General features: G+C 31.5%; 2 protein-coding genes across 3 annotated transcripts in view; both read left to right on the top strand.

Moving 5' to 3' along the window:
- The window catches only part of LOC129961029 (major facilitator superfamily domain-containing protein 4A-like), a 104714-nt gene extending 99126 nt beyond the window's left edge, over nt 1-5588 (top strand). For both annotated transcript variants that reach the window (XM_056074822.1, XM_056074821.1), the window contains exon 11: nt 721-5588. In XM_056074822.1, coding sequence (XP_055930797.1) covers nt 721-914 — 194 coding nt within the window. In that variant the 3' untranslated portion in view covers nt 915-5588. The remainder of the gene's footprint in view (nt 1-720) is intronic.
- A 12842-nt stretch (nt 5589-18430) lies between these two features.
- On the top strand, nt 18431-20347 carry LOC129959800 (PE-PGRS family protein PE_PGRS30-like). The gene is made up of 3 exons (XM_056072691.1): nt 18431-18497; nt 18607-19182; nt 20262-20347. The coding sequence occupies exons 1-3, from the start codon at nt 18431-18433 to the stop codon at nt 20345-20347; spliced, it is 729 nt and encodes a 242-aa protein (XP_055928666.1).
- The last annotated feature ends 1651 nt before the right edge of the window (nt 20348-21998 follow it).

The following is a 21998-nucleotide window of genomic DNA, read 5'->3' as shown; positions in this document are numbered from 1 at the left end:
GTATCAGCCGGTAATAAAAGCGAACACCGTTTTTTATGTAATTTACATATTGAGTGTCTCAAAAAATCGAAAAAGTCTTTAGTGTGGTAGTAGTTAAACTGCCATACTAATACTAGTGGTGTGTAAAACTTTAATTAGTTAAACGGTAGATTTTTACTAAAGAGAATTTGTGTTTGGAAACATAGAAACTCGGTGCAGCAGTAACATGAACGTATATTGACATTCGCAGCATCATATGCGCAATTACGAATCCATCAGGTCTGTACAGCCTTCCTCTTTAGCACTGCCCCTTTCCCCTTCCATCAACTGATAGACACTCTCGACCTTTTAGGTGCGTGAGCTGATGTTATCGCGCCCTTTTCCTGAAACTTGAAGCGTCTTCTTAGGGAGTTAAACTCCCTCGAGCACTCCATCAAGCTGCGAATAGCACTTTTTAACAGTTGCCGGTCGGATATATCGTCTTAATCAAGTGAAAAGTTCGTCCTAGTTGGACTGAGCAACTCGTAAAATTTGCACATTAACCCTGAAAACACCTTGCATGCAAAGTTTGGCACTACATAGGAAATAATTATTTTCATAGTTTAATTCAATTGCATAAAATTAAAAATACATTCATAGCAAAAATTATCTTTTCAATCCATAATATAATAATCATTTCACACATTTTAATTTTGTGTATCGATTCCCTTTTCTGTAATTTTACTTACAAACTTTTTGCAGGAGGTGGTCTTTTTGGATTTGCTTCACACCGATTTCCAGCAGCGGATGGTGAAGATACAAGTCTGACAACTCAGCATGTTCGCTACTATTCTCGAATGAGAAGTGAGACATCCCAAAACAGTTTGGGGGATCAACAATATGCAGAATCGTCTTTCACTGAGCAATCGAATAGCCAAAGGCAACAGCAGCAATGACCTATTTAAGGCATTGGCTTGATTTCAAGTATCATCGTATTCGATAGAAAGGCATCTTTGATTTTCAATCAACGGTTTCATACACTTTTTTTGCAATTTTTTATATGTGTTCATTTGCAGTGTTTTTGCACTTAATATTGAAACTACTTTGACTTCATTAGCAAGGTCGAAGATAATTCGTGTTCTGTTGTTGATTATAAAGAGAAGATGGAACGTTAAGGCGGAAAATTTTATCTGTGTGTACCCCTCGCTTCTTCTGAAAATCTAACATTCTTTAAAGACGAAGGATTAATACAGAAACAGAGAAAAGACATTAATGAGGTTTTTCATTTAACGACTACTTAAGTAATACATTTAAAATCTGAAAATTTTGGAAACTTGGAACCGTTTTTTTAACATTAGTAAATAATTTCAAACGTTAGCAAAACTTTTAACTAAAGAAAATGGCAGCTTTAAATGTTATAGTATATGGTTCAGAAGGAGAATCTGGGTCATTTGTTACAAAAAATATCAACTAATTGTTTCAATGCTTTATGACTGTCATCAATGAAAAGCATTTAATTTTCTCAAAGTTTGAGAGAACATGGAGAGATCAAAATAATATTATATTCATTGAGAGTTTATAATTTCGTTAAAAGTTAAAGAGAAAACTTTTAATACTTGTTACAGTTGCAGAAAAAATTTATTATATTGAAACAATTTCTGTTTCATCAAAATCTCAAATCCACCATGCTATCAAATATTTTGGCAAATATTAGGTAAAATTATGGAAATGAATTCTTGGAGATGCATGTTATTTTTCGGTGGCTTCAGTTTATCTTTTATTTCAAATTCTTTTGCAAGAAAAATGAGAAATTAATCCCATCATAAGCTTGAGATGATGTATAATGAAAGGCTAAGTCATATTTGATTTCCCACACAGAAACATTACAAAATGAGCTATAGAGCGTTTCCATGACGCAAAAAAAAAGGCATGTTCGTTCGATCTGAGCTTTATCCAGATTTTTGTAGCTTTCGTAAGTTATTTTAATTGTAAAGGTATGTAGAACTTTAAACGTACAGGTGTGGAATCAAAAATATAAATTAAACTAATTTTAGTATTTAAAATCCAAATAAAATATGTTACTTAACTCTGTTTCTGACTCGGAAAAAAAAACAATTTAATGAATATAGGGTGCGATAGTAAAACGGGCTATTTTAAAACTCTAGAAATAAATAATGTGATAAAGAAGAAAATAATATTATATTCATGTGGAAGATTTAAAAAAAAAAAACATTTACTGTCCATGATCAGTAGAGATGGAGTCGTGGATTGATGAAAAATAAGCATTCGTTGTAAAAGCCTTTTATAAAAACAAAGCGAGTTACTTTGCTGAACAGTGTTTATTTCGAATTCATTTTAATTTAAAACACTAAGAGCCAACTCTTTTTACTTATAAAACGGAATTTCTGAAAAAAGATTTGAAAACGATGGTAATACAAACAGGTACAAAGATATAAGTGAATTAGGGGGATATAAATATGCCAATACCAAGAAAATAATAATTTTTAAAAACATTGGCTCTGATAACTATATTTAGCCCGTAATTTGTATAAATGGAGTCTAGGATTGGAGAAAAACTTTCGCTGTGAAAGCTGTTTATAAAAATAGAGCTAGCTACATGTCAGAACAAAGAGCATTCTTAGCTCATTCTAGCTTAATACATTAAGACCTCGTTCTTTTTACTAAAGAAACTAGAATGTGCATAATTAGATTTGAAGAAATCGACAATATTGAGAAATATAAAATATGAAAATTTAAGAAGGAAAAAAATTAAAACAGCGCACGCATACAGCATATAATATACATCTCAAATAACAGAACATTTTTTGCTATTATATAAATGCATGTAAATACTATTTCTAAGTATCCGACGCAAATGATTAATTTATATTTAAGTTGCATTTTTATATGTTTCAGGATGCTTTAAATACATCTGAATTTCTGGTCGTGTTTTAAATTCGCCCGTTTAAAAATAACCGTGCTCTGCGTTATTTTATATTTTAGGCCTCATTTTCTTTTTGGACTATAATCAGATATCATGCCATAAATCTAAACCAAATATCATACGTATAAAATTCTAAAATGTATCTAAAACCTATAATATTTCTGGAATTGCCTCAGATTACAGATTTTTTCGCGTAGTTAAATATAATCTATCTGAGATTATAAGCACAGTATTATGCGATCAGTTTAAGAGTTTATTGTAGAAAATATTTTAAGATTTATATCAAAGACTGATCAAGAAGATATCTTGTAATCTTTTATAATTTATTTTTAATTTAAGCACTAATTCATCTCCTTCCACAGCTGTAATGTTACTTAAGCCAGACCGAAGCAAAGGAAAAAGCAAGAAATTAAAAGTGAGAACTATTATACCTGAGTTTTTTTTCCAGATTGTTAAAAAAAAAAATTCTAATTTAGGGTTGTTGTTTTTTCAATGTAACGAGAAAAGAATTCTTTTGGATATGTATATATCCGAAGATGTAAATAAAGGAGCTCATAAAATACTAAAACTTGAAATGTGATGCATACCATTAACACAGGTTTTGCAATCAGTATGATAAAAACAATTCTGCACGTAGGCAATGTATAGTGAGCCCAAATGTGTTAACTTTCATCTCTAGTAACTCCTTCCCTCTTTCGTAGTCATTTAAATCTCTTCAAAGTGTTGGCATTTAGAATGTCATAAATTGTGTGAATGTAGTTTTGTAAATGGTATTCATGTGATATTTATAATACTGTTTCTTCCTTTCAAGAATACGTCACATTCAAAAATTAGATACACCACATTTATATCGTTCTTTTGAAGGATTGGTAAATTTTTGACAAGAGAAGCCATAAATTGGAGATATATTGACTTGATTAGATTAATTAATGTAAAATTAAAACTCTTAAGTTAATTCAGATTTCTAAGAACATATATTTATAAGTATGACAGAAAAGTTAGAAATACTACATAAATTTGCAAATAGGAAATATCCAAAAATGTTATCAGACGATCAAACAGGAATCTTCAAAGATTTGATTCGTTAAACAGTTGCATTATTTAGTAATGAACACGTAATGTTAATTCTCATTCATTTGGTTAATTTTATACCTTTAGAGGTTCATTATCTTGATAGAATGTTATTTTTATTTTCAGAGAAGGAAATTAATTTATTTTAAATCTTTGAGATTCCATTGAAATCAATTTAAAGGGGGGGGAGGAAATTCATTGATTTAAAGATAATTATTTTTTATTCAATATTTAAATCAAATTATACAAAAATTCTTTAAATTTTTTCAAAATTTTGAATTTTTTAGAATTTTATTCAAATCTTTAAAGAAATTCTACAGTAACAAAGCAAATATTTTAAATGAAAGAAACATTTCAAAAATGTTATCACATTTAAGGATTGAACCACCAATCATCAAAGCATTATTCTTGTGCAAACAAGAGAGTTATTTCTACTTACGGTTATTTGCTTTAAACTTTTACTTTCCTCATTAAAAAAGATTCGACTTAAAATTCTCATTATTGTATTTTCGCATAATAATTCAAAATGGAAAATTTTAAAAAATAATTCAAAAGTTCTAACTCAAGCATTTTATTTATAATTAGGATTGCAGGAGCAAATGTAGCCCCAGCAATGTTATTCCATGCAATCCATTTAAAGCTAAAAATGCCTAGTAAATTACAACTAGGCTCAAGTGCGTATTTTGAATAGCATAATTGTAAAAAACTATCTGTCTATAGTGAATGGAAGAATCATGATTACTCGAAATTTTAAGCAACGGTTTTGAGAAGTACAATGTATTTTGTCTAAAGTGCTCTTCTGAAATTGCATTCCACTAACTACTGAAATAATATTTAAATGTTAGAAATGTTGAAGAATTCGGTACAAGTTCTTATTGAAATTGATATTTGTCTTGAATATAATAATGCTTAGTATTTATATCTTAAGTCCAGTCTCTAAATTAATCAAAAGTAAACTTCCAAAAAATCTAATCAAATTGAAAATGTGAAAAATGTCATTCTTGTATATTAAGTGAACTTTGTATTGCACAGTATTGAATTTTTTTTATCAATAATAAGTTTTATACTAATAATTTTAATTAGTATAAAAAATCTTCCAAGCCTGAAGTTCTTTATATTGTAATTAATTTTGAAATAAAATAGATTCAGATAATGCCACAGAGGATTATGTGTAACTACTGCATTTTTGCACCGCTTTGTTGTATAATCATATTGTCTATAGTATTATTCAATTGTTAAACTCATTATTATACTTTGTTAAAGAAAACTCTTTGGCAGATATCGTGTTCTTTGAGTTTAAAATGTTTATGCATGTTTGTCAACTGCACACTTAAACTGAATCCGTATTTCTATCATTTGTTAAAGTTGTAATATGATAATGCTAAAAAAAGTGATAAATGCTTTAAATGCTCAGTCTTGGTGTTGTTGTTGTTTTTTTTTGTGCAAATATGAAGCTTTGTTTATTGTTTGAATAATATGAATTGATAATTGAACAGTTCTTTTAATTTTTTAATGCCATAGATAGAACTGTTTCAGCTATGGCAATAAAACTTAAAGTCAGAAATGTGATGTTTAATCAATAGAATGTTTAGATATTAACTGTGAATTTATAAAACTTGAGAAATGTGTTTGTTAAATAAAATTAATCAAAAATGTTGAATAAATCTTATGATGTGCATTGCCTCTTATTTTTTTCTTTAACTGATGAATCATGCAGTTCATTCCAACTAACCAGCAACCAGTGATTTCATCATAAATCTTATATTGAGTTTTACCCATCTTAGTATACCTATATACTAATTCGTATTTTTTAAGTTTTATTATACACTGAATTACCAAATTGTTATGACCACCCTTCAATAAAATGTTGAGCTACCTTTTGCCCTTAATACTGTTTGAATTCTTCTTAGCATGGATTCTATGAGTTGTTGATAGGTGGTAGGAGGAATTTGAGACCATATCTGATGATTTTCCAATTCCGTAAGATTTTATGGTACTGGATCCAGCTGCAATACTCAATTGAATTGATATCTGCTTATTGTGGGGGCCAACGAAGCAAGATAAACGCTCCGTCAGGCTCTTCGAACCATCTAACAACTATGCCAGATTTATGACCAGGAGCATTGTCTTGCTGGAAGTATTCCTCCCTGGCAACGTACACCATTAACATAACAGAATGTACTTGATATGCAATAACACTTAGACACCTTTGGGCATTCAGATGTTATTTCAAAGGAATCAATGGACCCTTGCAATGCCAAGAAAGCATCCTCCGAACCATAATATTGCCTCCACCAGCTTAAAGTGTTGTGGCAGTGCAGTTGGGGTTCGTGCTTTCGTTCTGTTTTCTATATATTCGCCCCCTGTTATCTGCATAGTATCATTGAAAACGCAATTCATCAGGTCCTTTTCCAGTGATCTACTGTCAAATCCTTTGCGAAATACAGACGTCTTCTCTTGTTCAAGGCAGACAGTAGAGGCTTTTGAAAGGTCACCGTCTCCCATATTCTTTAGGTGTAATGTGCGACAAACAATTCGTTCAGAGATGTTCGAAATTGCTCCTTGATTGAGATTCCCCGCTATTTGACGTGCTGTTGCTCTTCTATTGGACTGAACATCTCTGACAAGACTCCTTTCAGCTCAAGCATTCGGTAACCTGTGACGACCACAAACTTGACTTTGAGACCCGGTTTTCTGCTTGGTAATCAATTCTCAGTACACATTAATGCTGCTCTCGAACAATTTACAAGTGCAACTGTTTTGTTGATACTGGCTTCGACGGTCCGAGCTCCTACAATTATCTCGCCTTCAAGCTGAGCTAAGTCACGGTTATTGCCATGTCTTCGCAAGGAAAACGGTGCAATTCATGGTTCACTTGTCTTGCATTCGCTTTTTGTAGCTATCTCGCTCTCTAACGGCAACAGCAGCTCATTTTCCTAAAACTGTCAGGTGATCATAATAAAGTGGCCGCTTAGTGTATATAAAATGAGTTTTCTAAAAAAAAATGTATACTTCAATTCAGAAAAAAAACTTCAATTCAGAAAAAAATTACAAGATTTTCAAATAAAAACATTTTGTGAAATCAGTGTACGACCAAAAGCTGTGCATAAGTAAATGGTTGTAAAAATCCAATCCCTATTTTTCACTTACTTTTGACTTTTCTTTATTCTTCATTGAAATTTTGACTTTTAAAATTGTATATTAACAACACTAAAATAAATATAATATTCTTACAAATAATACATTAATTCATTAAAGAAAATGTTACAACAAAATATTATATTTCATTTTTTTTTCATATCTTTGTGGTTTCCATTGATTTTATAACTTGTCATTTCACCTTATTTCGATTAATTCTCCTCATCTGAAAACTAAACTGAAAAAAAAATGTCTGTTTCCAATTCTAAATAAGAAGTTTAACTTATAGGTGAATTTCGAACTCAAAAAAATTCAGTAATGGGTGAAATAGGTGACAAATGAAATTAGTGACAAAGTAAAAGAAAAGTATTAATCTAAACGAAATTTTTGTAATATTGAAAGTACACATAAATATCAAAAAATGAACCTTCATTGAAATGAATTTTTCCATTGAACTGATTAACACCGATTTTGAAACATTTTACATTTACCTTCAACTTCGAATTTATTCAATTTACTTGCTAAATTTATTATTATCAAATTCCTCATCTATGAAATAGTTTCATGGATGAGGAATATATCTTTCATATTTCAAAGATCTATATTTCGTGAATAATCGCCTGCAAAATAATTCACTTAATGCAACCAAGAAAAATGCTGATTGTATCATATTGTAAAGCAATTTAATGTTCCAAACTATATGAAATATTCCTACTAATAGTTACGACTTATTAATTTTTCCAATTCATTCGCTTTTAAATTATTAGCAAATTACATTTATTTTAAAGTTAGATCAGTTTAAGATAACGAAAAAAGATGGTTTCAACCATGAGAGTTATTAATTGTTCTAAAATTCCTGTGCCAATTTTCAATTCTGAAAATATTTAATAAAGAGAAGTAGTGAAATTCATTTCGTATTAGAGGAAGATTATTTAAAAATGATTACAATGATTTTTTTTTAATTCTTTGCAAACCCATTTTCGTCTTCTTTGAGGATAGTATTAATACTTTAATCCAAAAATACGAAACATCTATTGAGGTTAAACGAATATGGGAAAAACACTCAAGTTTCATTGGTATCGAAAGTCATAGAAAAAATGAAGATAGAAAACAAGCATGACACATTTATAATATGATCAAATTATTTCCTGTGTTGTTGTGTTGTGACTTACGGCACTTTACAAGCCCGCTGACAGTTATCTGTCAGCGATTTAAGCCGAGTGAGCTTCTCTCGTTTTTTCAGTAACGCCAACTAGGGCCAAGAGTACGACTTAGCTACTTCATGCGTCACATTCCCTTGCACAACCCCTTTTTGCAGGGGAGGGGGCACATTCACACCTCACAGCTAGAACATAGAAGAAGAACAACCATACCCGATCCGGGACGCTCAGATCACTGGGAAGACGTGCTACCGTATGCCAGGACACTGGCAATTATTTTCTACTTAGGAGCTTAGGAACTTATTTTTGAGATACGCACATCTCATTAAAGTCATCTCATGAACAATGATTGATAAAGAGAGGATGTACTTGCAAAACAAAATTTGATCTATAAATACTTTTCAATCACGTGAAACTATCATAATTTTGATAATAACTTCAAATCTTGGAACAAAGTACTTAGCAATATTTTAAAATTGCTTGTGAAGATTCGTATGCATATTATTGTAGGAAGTAACGCTACATGCAAATATCTCGTAAATCATTTTACAAACGCAGATATCTGCTACAATCTTGGTCTCCTTTTTACTTTCTCTTATACGAATTATGGAGAAAATATTGTAATAATAATAATAATAAACGTAAACTCGAAATTTTGCCTAATCTTTATTTTTCAGACCTTTCTGGGTTCAGAAAACTCCTTTCTGGCATTATGTCTGTCTATGAACGCGATAACTCAAAAATGCTTTCAGGCAGATGAATGAAATTTGGTATATGGACTTAACGACTAAATATGTAAAGTTCTATCAAATTTTGAACTAAATTCATTCATAGGAAATCTGTCTGACTAGCTGTTCGAGTAGAAATGAACACAAAAAGCTAGATAGATCACAGATTTAATATCTAAAATATAGATTCTTATGAAATTTTGAACCAAATCTGTCAAAGGGTTGACCATCTATCGGTCTGTAATTTCGCATGCATGTCAATGCAGTCATTCGTAAACAATGACTTAAACGAATGAAATTTGATTTGTGATCTTGTGACTATAGCTGCAATTCCGTGTCAAATTTTGGTTTCAATACGTTGGCAAAATTGTACAAAATATGTATTTGTACAATGGGTTCAGTAAAAATGCTAGGTGCTAAATGCACTTCAAAGATCTATATTTCGTATCTATTATTCACTAATGCCATGCAGGGCATTCGCGGCCTTACCCAATGCTCATAATTTGTGCGGGGGGGGGGGGGGGGGGGGGGTATTAGATAATATGCGAGAAAGTCTCAAAAAGATCATGCCCTCTGATTTTCTTTTAGTTTTGGATTCATTAATCGTAGCTGATTCAACTTATTTCTCAAACCATAAAAGAATTCGCTAATCTATTTAATCCGTTCATTTCTTCTCGTCTTTCCTGCGATCTGATAGCGTCGATTCATCTATTCGATTTAGGTAAATCTGAGGCACGCATTCTTGCCGTTCAATCTGAAATGGGATCTTGAATGTATTTGCAAATGATATAATTGAAACATGGAAAGTTATGCTTCACTAGATTAAATTAATTATTTACATATATCTAGTATTTCCTCTTTAACCTCCTCCAATATACAAGTTCGATAATGGATAAATGCAATAAAGTCAAGATTTCAAGTTCATATGCAGGTAACACTGAAAATAATGCTTGTTATAGATAAATTTGAGGGCAAAACAAAATCAGTTCCTTGAATTTCAGATCAGCAGAATATTATTTAACAAAATTTATATATACTGGAATATTATAATAAGAGATTAATATTTTATGCATAAGATATTAATATTATATATCTTATTAATATTATATAAATATAAATAAAATAAGATTAAAAAAAAGGAATATGCTGAAGATTTAAGACATCAGAACTATTTTCAAATTCTAATGAGATAAGAAAAAAATACTAATTCCAAATAATCGAATGATTTATTTTCCTCCTTGAACTATAATTTAATTTTACTGTCATATAGGAATCTATATATATTTTTTTACAAAATCTAGAACTCTATAATAAACTCAGGAAAAAGGAAAGACTTTGAAAGGAAGAGGGAACGTAGACATAATATGCATATCCACTCTATAATGATTTTTGATATAAGCAAAAAACAAAAAAATCGATAGTCAACATTTGAAAAAAGACTAAATGATCTTCGTAGAACAATGAAATTTCTTATCTTGGAAAATGGTTGACATCAATATCAGTTTTATCATTTTAACTGTGTTTTTCTATTTTCAACTAGACCGTAATGGGCTTTTATGTTATTTCTATACTTCAAACGTGAAGTATGGATACTTTCTGTCACATTTAAAATTTTACTGCCGACTTAAAAAATAATACCCAAATGTTCTTAAGCATTTACGATTGTGAACCGTACTTAGATGTTTAGAGACACTTATGAATATACACAGTAGTCCAAACGTTCATACCATATTAGCAAGGTCAGATAAAGTCTTCTAGGATCCTGAGGAAATTCAAATATTTTCCTTTCTTTCACCAAGCTCACTTTCAAAACCAGAACTTTTTTTTAAATTTTTATTTAATCTTTATATAAGCAGTTTTAAGCTGCAAATTTTAACAACATAACATTAATTGCGGGTCATTTTCAAGAGAGCTCGTTTCAGTATCTCCCTCTCGTAAAAAAAAAAAATTTTAAAAAAATCAGTATATAAATTTAAAAGCACTTTTGAAATAAAATAGTGAAAAAAATGCATGAAAAATATAATTACAAAAACGTTTTTTTTTTTTGTTTTGTTTTTTAGTTATAAGGCAACTTATTTTCTCAGAATTCTTGAATATCATAATGTCAGATAAAGAAAAAGTATTTAAAAATGCTTTCAGAATATTGTTCTAAAATTTAAATTGCACTTCATTTTAAATTGAATAATTTTGCATGAAAGCCTTTATAAATTATAAGAAAGCACAAAAATAAATTACCTTAAAAATACAAAAAAAAAAAAAAAAAATCGGAGGAGGGGGAGAAATTGCATTGTCTTTGAATAGTTGTGTAATATTTATTATCAAATTAAAACATTTTCTTTTCACTTATAAATATTCAATTGATTATTTTGTTTTTGAAGAATTACCTAAACTTTAGTTTAATCACGTTTTTTTTTAATTGAATTATTAGAATTTCCCTTCTTTCTTCGGGAGATTTTTTAAGAAGCATTTCTTTTCATTATAACATTTTATCTAATTAATGATAACCAATATTTAATTATATCCTGTAAATAATGCTGAACTGAAAAATATTTTTCACAAGCAGACGCAACATTTTTTAATCCTCTTCCAGTACAAATTTATAACTGACATTGACTATACATAAAGAGCCAAATAAATAATTTCAGATTTCTGGTTTCTTGATATCGGGTAACTTACATTCTACTTTTAATGCTATAATTAATAGCATTGAGTAGGTTAATTTACCATTAAATTTATGATAATGCATATAAATCTAAACCAAAACAAATTTTTGATGGATAGGAACTTCTTTCTCTTTCTGAAAAATTATCCCTTTGTCCTCTACGGTTTTTATTATTAAGAAAATGCGAATCTCAATTCATAAAACACTCCTTAAAATTTATTACAAATCTGTCCATTAGATGGCAGCACGTATCGTCGTGGTTTCATTTAAAAATCTGGTTTCATTCAATCCTTAACATAACTCTCTATTTGCAGTATCTAAAGGAGCTATACCAGAGTATTTCAGCAAGAATTAGCTGGGATTCGGAGCCAAACAATATCATGGTGTACCTTCATTGATTCCTATGCTACTGCGTCATAATGTTTTTGATGCTTCTTAAACGAAAATCCCGCTTATAGCATATAAAGTAATAACCTATAATTGCTGATTGAATGAATGATAGGGCACCTTTGTTTCACCTTATCCTAATTTTCTACGAAAGACGATAGATTTATTTTTAAATTGTTCGTGATAATTGCTTTTTTTTTTAATAATTTTTATATTTATTGAGTATGCTTGTTTCGGGTTCGAATTTGGATAAATATTTTTGAATCCTTTCCAAAAAGTGAGCAACCTTTACAAAATATCTCGTACTCCCCTTCGTACGCGCTAGCTGAACAGCCACCTTGCACGAATCTTTAGAAAAAGAGGATGGTTTATAAGAAATTTCTAGATCCCAATAAACTGATAAAAACTCAAAGAATTGATCGGTTTTATTTTACTGTTGTGTGCGTTAGATTCCATTTAACGAATTATGTTAAACTGGGTACATTGTGTAAACTATTAATGTTTCTTCTGAGACTTAATAAGAATGGAATATTTTAGCTGTCTTCAACTCTTTGGTGCTATATTCAAAGTAGAAATAAAAAATACTCATACTGACTCATACTGAATTAAATAATAATGGGTAAGTCACTTAGTTGTTTTTAGTTCGCATAAGTATAAAAATGAACTGTAATTATTATTTTTTTTACGTATCGAAGATTCAAAGAATTGTTCTACTGAAATATTCGTTCGCAATCTTTTTTTCGAAAAAGGTTATTTTAATTATTTCAAACAACTTTTTAGAAAATAGAGTATGTCGCAGAATTTATGCAGTTATTGAATAAACCATTACTATAAAAACGACGCTATCCATTTACTAGATGAATGAATGAACCATTTGAAAATTTCGAAGCTTGATTATTAATTTTATGTAAATGGCCTGCTATAAAACATAGTATCACATAGTCACTTTTCGTCAAATTTATTGTAGAATTCAATTGGAAAAACCACGATATTATTTTATTGCGACAAAAGTAGTCTAGCATTTCAGTTCTTGTGAACCAGACTTCATTCATAAGAAAGTCTAGCCAAAAATGAATTGTTCACGATATATTTTACAAATATGGCTACGTGAATTAAACATCTATATACATAATAGAAACATTTAGAAATTTCTTTTTACGGAAAATGGCACACATGAAAAAGCTCAAAACTTCGTCGTTTGACTAAGATACTGTTAGTTTTAATGCTCGATTCAGTATTTCTGTTGGTGTTAAAAAGCACCTTTATAGTGTTGCAGATATTTCGGTAGTTTGACTTCTTTCTTTTACTTACTCATTTAAACGAATGTAAAACATATTTTGTAAATTTGATTGTAACTCAATTTAAGTGTAAAATAGGAGCATTGTAAAATCCTCCGGAGCTTAGCTAAAGCTCATTTCAAGTCTCTTGAACTTCGAAAACATTTCTTTTTTTAATATTTCTTTAATAAACATTTCTTTTCTAAATATAAAGTATGTTTTCGCGCAATAAAACAATAAATAAATTCTTGTATTAAGGATTTGATACATCCCAAAATTCAAATTTGCTTGTTAATTTCTGCATCTCTACTTATAATAAAGATGAATGTGTGTTAACATTCTACAAGACGGGCCATTTGATCTAATGCAACTGAATTTGACACGTATATAATTTTAAAGGTGGTAATGTAACTTCTTGGATATTTTTGAGATGTTAACGAGAATTTTATTAAAGCTTAATTTCGTGGGTTTTGTAATAATTTTTAAAATACTGCGACACAAATTTCTAATGCCAATTTAATAGTCAAGGGAATTTTTCCAAATTTTGGTAACTTTTATTTCATTAATATTCAACAATAGATTATATTCAGAAATTTAAATCTCTTCGTTATTTCATTAAATATTTAATTGACTCAAAACATTGTTGAAAGCTAAAGATTCTTTTTTGCATCGGAATAGAATAAGTTATAGTATAGTGAAAATTAGACCATCCGAGAAGTTGCATTTGAATTTAATAGGATGGTTTATATACCCAATGAAGAAATGGATTTAAAAATTGTTAAAATAATATGGCAAATTTACATCTCGTAATAGCATGATATTTTAAGCTTGAATCGTCGATCTAGCCCTATTTCATTAGTCAACGCATTCTACTCGAAGTATCTTAGTCATTTGATTTGCAGAATGAATGCCAGTTTAAATCTTTGGAAGCAAGTTATGCTTTAGAATTAATGAATAAAATTCTACCTTTTAAATTGTAGATTTACATTGGCTAAAGCATGCGACTGAAATGCGTAATTAAAGTCTCGAGTTTTATTACAGCGTATAAACATTGTTACCGATTTTAAATTTCGAATAAATTAAATGCACACAAATAGAACCATCATTGAATAGTTAACTTCTAAATTTCTGTGAAGTTAGCTTTTTATCATAATTTCTGGAATTGTCAAGTAAAATTTTCTATTGCTAGAAATAAATTTTGGTAGGAATTTAATTTTTAAAAATCAAATTTTGTAAAAGTGAATCTCTCTCGAGTAATGCCATTTCCCGAAAATCACTATTTGCCAAAATTGACACTTAGGGTCCAAATCTTTGTCTAAAGAGCGTAATATTCTGAGCATAATACCCCTCGCGATTGATGGCAAGTTTGTCTTGAAAGGACGATTTCTTAATATTGTCGAAGTGTAGCGTATAAATTTCGACAATGCAAGATTTAATAGTCATAAATAATGAATGTCAAAAGGGTTACTGAGAACAGGTGCTTAAACATGGCTTTGGCGCCGTGGGGCAAATGACTGGCGCGCCAACATTTCTTGAAATGCATAACAAATGCCAATACTTATAAATTCTTGATTAACATTGTTACTACAATGGGCTAAACAATGAATGCTACATGAAACATAAAATTAGGTTTGTTTATACTTAAAATATAGGCTCGCAACTTTTGCCTTCCTAGTTTATTTGAATTTTAATGGCACATTTTGCAAAATTGGCGCACACTTTTAATTTCGTGTTATATCTTTTGGAAATCTTTCATGTGGTGAAATGTGAATTTAAATTTCATTATCATAACATCTTGTGAACACCCTTAAAGCTGGGGATCACAGGCGATTATTATGAAATAAAATGATTAAAATATGATTATACATGGTTTCATAATTGTAGGTAATACTTCAACTTTATATTTTTCGCATAATAAAGAATAAACTTACTGCACTACCACAGGAAAAGCCTTAAACTTGCAAGGCTTTCAGTGCCTTATGAAACATTTAAAACATACTTGTGCCGCAATATTTCTATTGAAACAGTAATGAGAGCTGAATAAGGTGCGTTCCTTCATTTTAACCAAAATGATAATAAAAGCATAGAGCTGTAATTTTAAGGCACGCTCGTGTGTTCTGCTATACAATGAGGCGTTCACATATTTTAATGATATTCTATTGCTTTTGCAGCGTAGATGGTGTATCATTGTTTGACGCAGTTCATCTAATTCTTGTTCTGTTGCCGTAAAAACATTATTCCTGTGATTATAAAGCGACTCAAGGATAGAATTTTTGTTACTGTCAATTCTATTAACAGTATTTTTGGCTGTCTAGATTATGAGAAATTAGAACCTATCTGAACGACCATAATTCCCACAAATCTCATTCGCGACGTGAAATATTCATTAAGCATAAAACTTTCCGCAGAAATCAATATAAAGTAGGATAACGCAATCCATTTCCTAAAAAATTCTTAATTGATCATTTATAACTTGCGCCAAGGTAACCACAATTTCTCTTTCAGGTCATCTCGAAAAAGATATCAACTACGATGTGGAAGCGACACCTGCCTCTTTATGCGCAACTCTCCTTATGTGTTCGACTGTATATTTTGAAGCTATCGCCATTGCAAGAGTGTTCCAACTTTTCGACTCAAAATTTAATATTGGTTCCAAGATGGTTAAAGAAAACACCATTATTAGTGTTGATGATTTTGGATGGAGGGCGATATTTTCTCCTGAATTTCCTGCTGTCGCATCGTATTGGACTAACCAGGTATGTCTACATAATTGTGGTACTCTAGCTACTTGGAGGTTACTTGTGTCGAATATTCGGAGATTATGAATTCTTCCCTATTCCTTCAGAATACTAGAAGTTTAGATTTTAGTATCTTCCACGAATTTGCGAAGTGTCGAAAACATTTTAAAGGCCCACAGTCTAGAATATATCGAAATCGAATACCCGCTCAAAAACAAATCTCAAACCAATAATAACCTGGCAATAAGTGCATCCTCTCAAACTAAAAACGGGAGTTGAATATTTTGATGCAATAATCTATTAAAAAGCTTAAGAAATTTTCCAAATTCAATTTAACTACAGTTTGGTTTCATTAATTTTCGTGATTGTTAATTTAGAAATCAGCTCGTTCTCTAAATATTGATTGTAACTTTGTCAAAAGCCATTCAATTAAGTTCCAGTGTAGCTTTATTTCGGGATATTACGAAGTTATAAGGACTACTTAATCGAACTCGTTGACTATTCTTGAAATTTCTAATAGCGTTTACTTATTTCAGTCGGTATATTCTAAAGTAAACAAATTTCTGACTTCAGGCTGTTATTCAAACTTCTGCATGAATTAATATGGCCTATTTCGTATTGGGAATTAAAAATCAAATTCTTAAAGTAAGGAAGTTTAAGTTAAAATATCTTCAACTACTCAATCAAGAGGCGCATCTGTGTTTCGAATAAAAATTAGTTTTGCAGTTAATTCTTGATATTGGTTTTTATCGAATACAAGATAAGGAATAAACTGTTAGTTCAGGTACTAAAAATAAAAGCATCACGGCCTACTAATTTTTTACGCTATATATCAAGAAATTTCCTTACTATATAGAGAAATCATGTGCTAAATACAAACATTTCAGAGATCGAGATTAAAATATACAGTATATAAACAATTTTTCTTCCTGATAGTAAAGTGAATTGGATGAAGTCGGAATGACGAAATTTTTTTGAAGTGATTAGTTCTTAATGAGAGAGTGGTAACGGAAAATCGAATCAAGCGAGGACAGAAGGATATAAGAAAATTAATGACATTCTAATTTTAATATCCATTTTAAAGGATGTTAAACGGCGTCATTTTTTAATTAAGCCTGAATTACTCCTCGCTAATTCGTATTTGGAAACCATATTTCGTACTGAAGTTGCCGATTAGTACCCTAAACATTCTCTTGCTCTTTGAAAAAATTCTTTGTTAGGTTTTTAATGTCATAAACAAATTTCATTTTTTTTTTTTTTTTTTTTTTTTTTTGCTTTGCTTTGCTTTTCTATATTATGTGATTATTCTTAATCTTGGCTTATTTTAACGTCCTTCGTGTAATCTACATTAATGGAATAAATCTATTTTGTATTTGGTATTTCTACATTTTAATTGTCCTTTAAGGAGTGCCATTTAATTAGCATTATCTAGCTTCATTATTTATTGTCTCTTTATTTACTTAAATCACTAATTCTTGCACAAGCTATTACATAAACTATCGGAACAATCCAATCGCGATGTTTTTAACCATTTCCGGCCAGAAACGCCATGCTAACTTAACATTTTAAAATTTTATTAACTGGAATTTAGAAAATTAGTTCTGCATCCATCTGATATGAACACGAAGAAATCTGAAATATTGAGATTGAAAATATGAAATGGTGAATTAAAGAAATGCCAAGAAAGAAATTAGCGATATTACGGTATGCTTTCAGACAGAATCGTTCATCCAAGTATGTATTCTTAAATTTGAGAATCAAATCATTCTTGCGTTATTCGATACAAATAGCGCTTCAACTAAAATTTTATTTCTTCGCAATATATAATGATCGTAGTGAATCGAATTGTTCAGAAACATGATCGAGAATTGCTGGATGTCGGGTTTGGGCAATTTGGCACCCAACTCTGAGAAAATTTAATAAATTCATAAATTGACCGAGGAAGCGGTACAGAATACTGGTAATATTTGTATACGACTTATAAAAACTTTGAACAAATCGCATGCTCTGTTTCTATTCTGCTTCAACTCAACTTGTTAATCAGAACTAGAGTAAAAACCGCTGGATTCAGTATTTTCAAATTCCGTTTTTAATTTTAATGCAAAATACTTGATCTTCGCGGAGCAATGAGGATACTGACATGCATTCTAGTATCAGGTTGAGATGCATTATGCGAATCAGAAAATTCCGTAGTGATGTGTATCACGAAAGACCTCTTATGTACGAGCATGATTCACGGAATGAAATTAATGTGTTTGGTTTTGGGAGTTGGAGTGGATGTGAAGTCTAATTTGTGCAATGTTTCATTAGGCAGTGAATGGAGTGACAGCTTTGTGGAATTTGAAAATTGTCAATGTCTGAGGAAGTATGCATGCTACTTTACCATGGGTTAGACAAGACATGGCTGTCTTAACTAATCGTGATATCGGATATTGTACGTAATTTCGAGTTTTGCGAGTTGGGTATTTTGTTTGTAGGTGTGAGAATTATGAACTGAGGATGGGGTTGGCGGTGTGCATATTTACGAGAATCGTGAATTGGAGGTAGAGCAGACGGCGTGGGTAATGAGCGCTTGAGCTGTGTTTTGGGGCTTAATGTTGGAGACGTGGGTAATGCCTGTGTGCGAGCTGTGGTTTTTGAGGCTGGTGATGGAGGCGTGGGTAATGCCTGTGTGCGAGCTGTGGTTTTTGAGGCTGGTGATGGAGGCGTGGGTAATGCCTGTGTGCGAGCTGTGGTTTTTGAGGCTGGTGATGGAGGCGTGGGTAATGCCTGTGTGCGAGCTGTGGTTTTTGAGGCTGGTGATGGAGGCGTGGGTAATGCCTGTGTGCGAGCTGTGGTTTTTGAGGCTGGTGATGGAGGCGTGGGTAATGCCTGTGTGCGAGCTGTGGTTTTTGAGGCTGGTGATGGAGGCGTGGGTAATGCCTGTGTGCGAGCTGTGGTTTTTGAGGCTGGTGATGGAGGCGTGGGTAATGCCTGTGTGCGAGCTGTGGTTTTTGAGGCTGGTGATGGAGGCGTGGGTAATGCCTGTGTGCGAGCTGTGGTTTTTGAGGCTGGTGATGGAGGCGTGGGTAATGCCTGTGTGCGAGCTGTGGTTTTTGAGGCTGGTGGTGGAGGCGTGGGTAATGTCTGTGTGCGAGTTGTGGCTTTGAGGTTGGTGATGGAGGCGTGGGTTATGCCTGCCTGCCTGTGTGTGTGTGTGTGTGTGTGTGTGTGTGTACACATTGAGGAAATGGGAAAAATGGGCTACTTTTGTGTGTTGTACAGGGATATGCTCATTCTAATTATTCTCAACTCTTTAATTTCTCGTTGACAACCATTATTTAGATAGAGAGTAGGGATATAAGCGGCGATGAGCTTGAAACGTTGCTTTGAAGTAGAACAAGGGAAGAATGCTTAACAGAATTAGGTGACTCCGAAATAGGTTTAACATTAAACCAGGTCTTTCCTCATAGTTTTTAAAATCTTTTTTGGATTTGAATCCCATAAATTTGACAGATATGTATGTATATCTGGCAGAATAATTCTTTTTGTTTGAAGTTTCCATTTTACATAGGAATAAGCTGGAACTGGATTGAATAATAGCAGATAAATCGATGCTGTTCGTTTTGTGATATTTCGGAGAATCTCTCATAATCAGAACCGTGCTGAAAATGACAATTAAAATACATTATGATTTTAAGGAATAATCGAATTCTTCATGGTATAATAAGGACCGACAGATGGCACTTGGCTAACATACTGATGAACAGAATAGATTCGAATTCATATTGCGGTGAAATTAGATATTTGATTTCCAGAGTCTTTAGTTTGCTGCGTTTTCTTTAGGAATGAGCTCGATATAAAAATCGATTGGTTCGTTAAAAAAATGTAACTTCTTGAAATGCCTAATGCATACTTTTTCGAATTACATTTACTTATTCGTAGACAATAAAGGAAATTGTTCGTGTATTGGAAATTAAACAATTTATTCCAAAATTTCTACATCTCGTTTAAAAGCTGTCTTTTATTTTTTAAATTTCAGCTCGTGGTTCTTGCCTTCTTGGACAGTATTAATTCCGTATACGTAATCTTAAATTATGAAGCATTTCGTTCTTCTAACCCCGTTTCCCCCCCCCCCTCAATCTTCAAATTAAAATCCTCAACCTATTGTGGATGCCGTTTTTTTCTTTCTATATATGAATTTATTCCCCTTTTTAAGGTTACAACATCGCGCCTCGTACGGAAAAATTCGTGCTCGCGTATCAATTAATCCTAAAGTGTCTAGATATTTTTGAGGTGCAATAAAGTATAATTTCTATTGAATAAAGTAGCTGAGTCTATTTCAACAACCACAGCTCCAGAAATTTGAAATAATTTAATTTGTTCCATATCAAAATTCGAAAACAGAAGTTTGAATGATCTCGTGTATTGAATACGGATGAATTTCTAATTACCTTTTTTGAGTTGAATGAAAGGAAGTAATCAGCTAGATCAGGGATAGGAAAAGGTTTAGAAATGTAATCGAACTAAGCATTGGAGATATTGTCTTTAAATGCAGCTATTTTGAACGTATATGAAAATGGGTAATTTTCGTGTTGCATTTCTCTATCCTTAGATGCATAAAAAAAAAAAAACCTTATTCTTCTCATAATGCTTAAACAATTGGTTGCAGCTTTAAGGCAAAGGAAGTTGTTCCGTTAGAGGGCAAATTTTTATTTTAAAAAGTAAGAGTGGGATAATCTCTAATTCGTCATTTAAAATTAAACACTAAACTGCTAGCTGCCTATTCGTATATTTTTAAACATTAAAAAAGCTAAGACGCATTGAAATCTGAACATTTGGTGTTTTGATTGAATAAGGAAGAAATAATCTCTGAATATTCTACAAAAGTGGCTTTCAAGTGACGAAAGTGCCCTAATTATGTAGATTTTACTTGGTATAGTCTAATGAAATAGGAAAGAGCCATAGGGATTGTTTTCTTGTGCCGTTTTTGAAAATATGCAGAATGAATATTTAATTTGATAAGTTTCTGGGATTAAAATACCCCTACAGATCATTAAGCTGCCTTACTCGTACCAGGAAGATTTTGGATTCATCCGATTTTTCACTCATTTAAAAGAAATGCAACCTCACAGAAATTAACAACGAAACAAATCCTGCAGTTATTAGAGCAGCTGTCTGTAGACTCTTCAGATGTTGGTTGTAGCAATGAAACAACGCCTTCCGCATATGTGGAATGACTGCCTTGTCAGCTCTTGGAAAAATTGTATTGATGGCAGCCATCTGGATGGCCAAGGGACTTCCTCTCGGTTCAGTACAGAAGTAATATCGGTAAGTTAAACTATTTATAATTGTCATATTGAAATGGAGATTGGATGCAATAATTTATAAATGGTAATTAGAGCTAAAAAATGTACTTTTTATTTATTAGTTTTTCATTCGACTTACCTGTGTACATGTCGTTTTATTTGACAAAGGCACGACCTCAATCACCAGTACTGTTTTCTCATTTCCATGTACATGCTATTCATCCGCACCAATGCTGGATGCGAGGAAGTATTCTTTTATGACATCCAAGTACAAGAAATTTAGATACGGTAAGTTCGCAAATTATATTAATAAAACTGATAAAGCGGCGTGGAGTTTAGAAACCAATTGTATTTGATTCGTTTCGAAAGTAAGCTTTCTGGGAGCTGCGAAGAGAAGTGAAACACAATTTCTGGTCAACATTTATTGAAATATATGCAACTTTTTGAAATACCTCTAACGTAAGAACTACCGATATTGAAAGACATGTTATGCTATGATGGTTATTTGCATATCATAACTTGAATAGTACAGGGCCAGGAACTCTCAAATCACTTATTCCAACACGCACCTGTAACAGGACAAAAAAAATGACTAAAGATAATTGTTTTGTGTCTATATGGACCGGGGGGAAACTTGCTTTCTAGAA

Source organism: Argiope bruennichi, chromosome X2, assembly GCF_947563725.1.
Source record: "Argiope bruennichi chromosome X2, qqArgBrue1.1, whole genome shotgun sequence".
NCBI lineage: Eukaryota > Metazoa > Arthropoda > Arachnida > Araneae > Araneidae > Argiope > Argiope bruennichi.
This window is presented reverse-complemented; position numbering and strand designations above follow the sequence as displayed.

What these genes read in the sequence shown, in the direction of transcription:
- LOC129959800 (XM_056072691.1), top strand. Translation starts at nt 18,431, where the DNA reads ATGCATGCTACTTTACCATGGGTTAGACAAGACATGGCTGTCTTAACT. An exon ending in TAATCGTGATATCGGATATT is followed by an intron (nt 18,498 to 18,606) that starts GTACGTAATTTC and finishes CGTGAATTGGAG; the next exon opens with GTAGAGCAGACGGCGTGGGT. An exon ending in GGCTGGTGGTGGAGGCGTGG is followed by an intron (nt 19,183 to 20,261) that starts GTAATGTCTGTG and finishes CCCCTTTTTAAG; the next exon opens with GTTACAACATCGCGCCTCGT.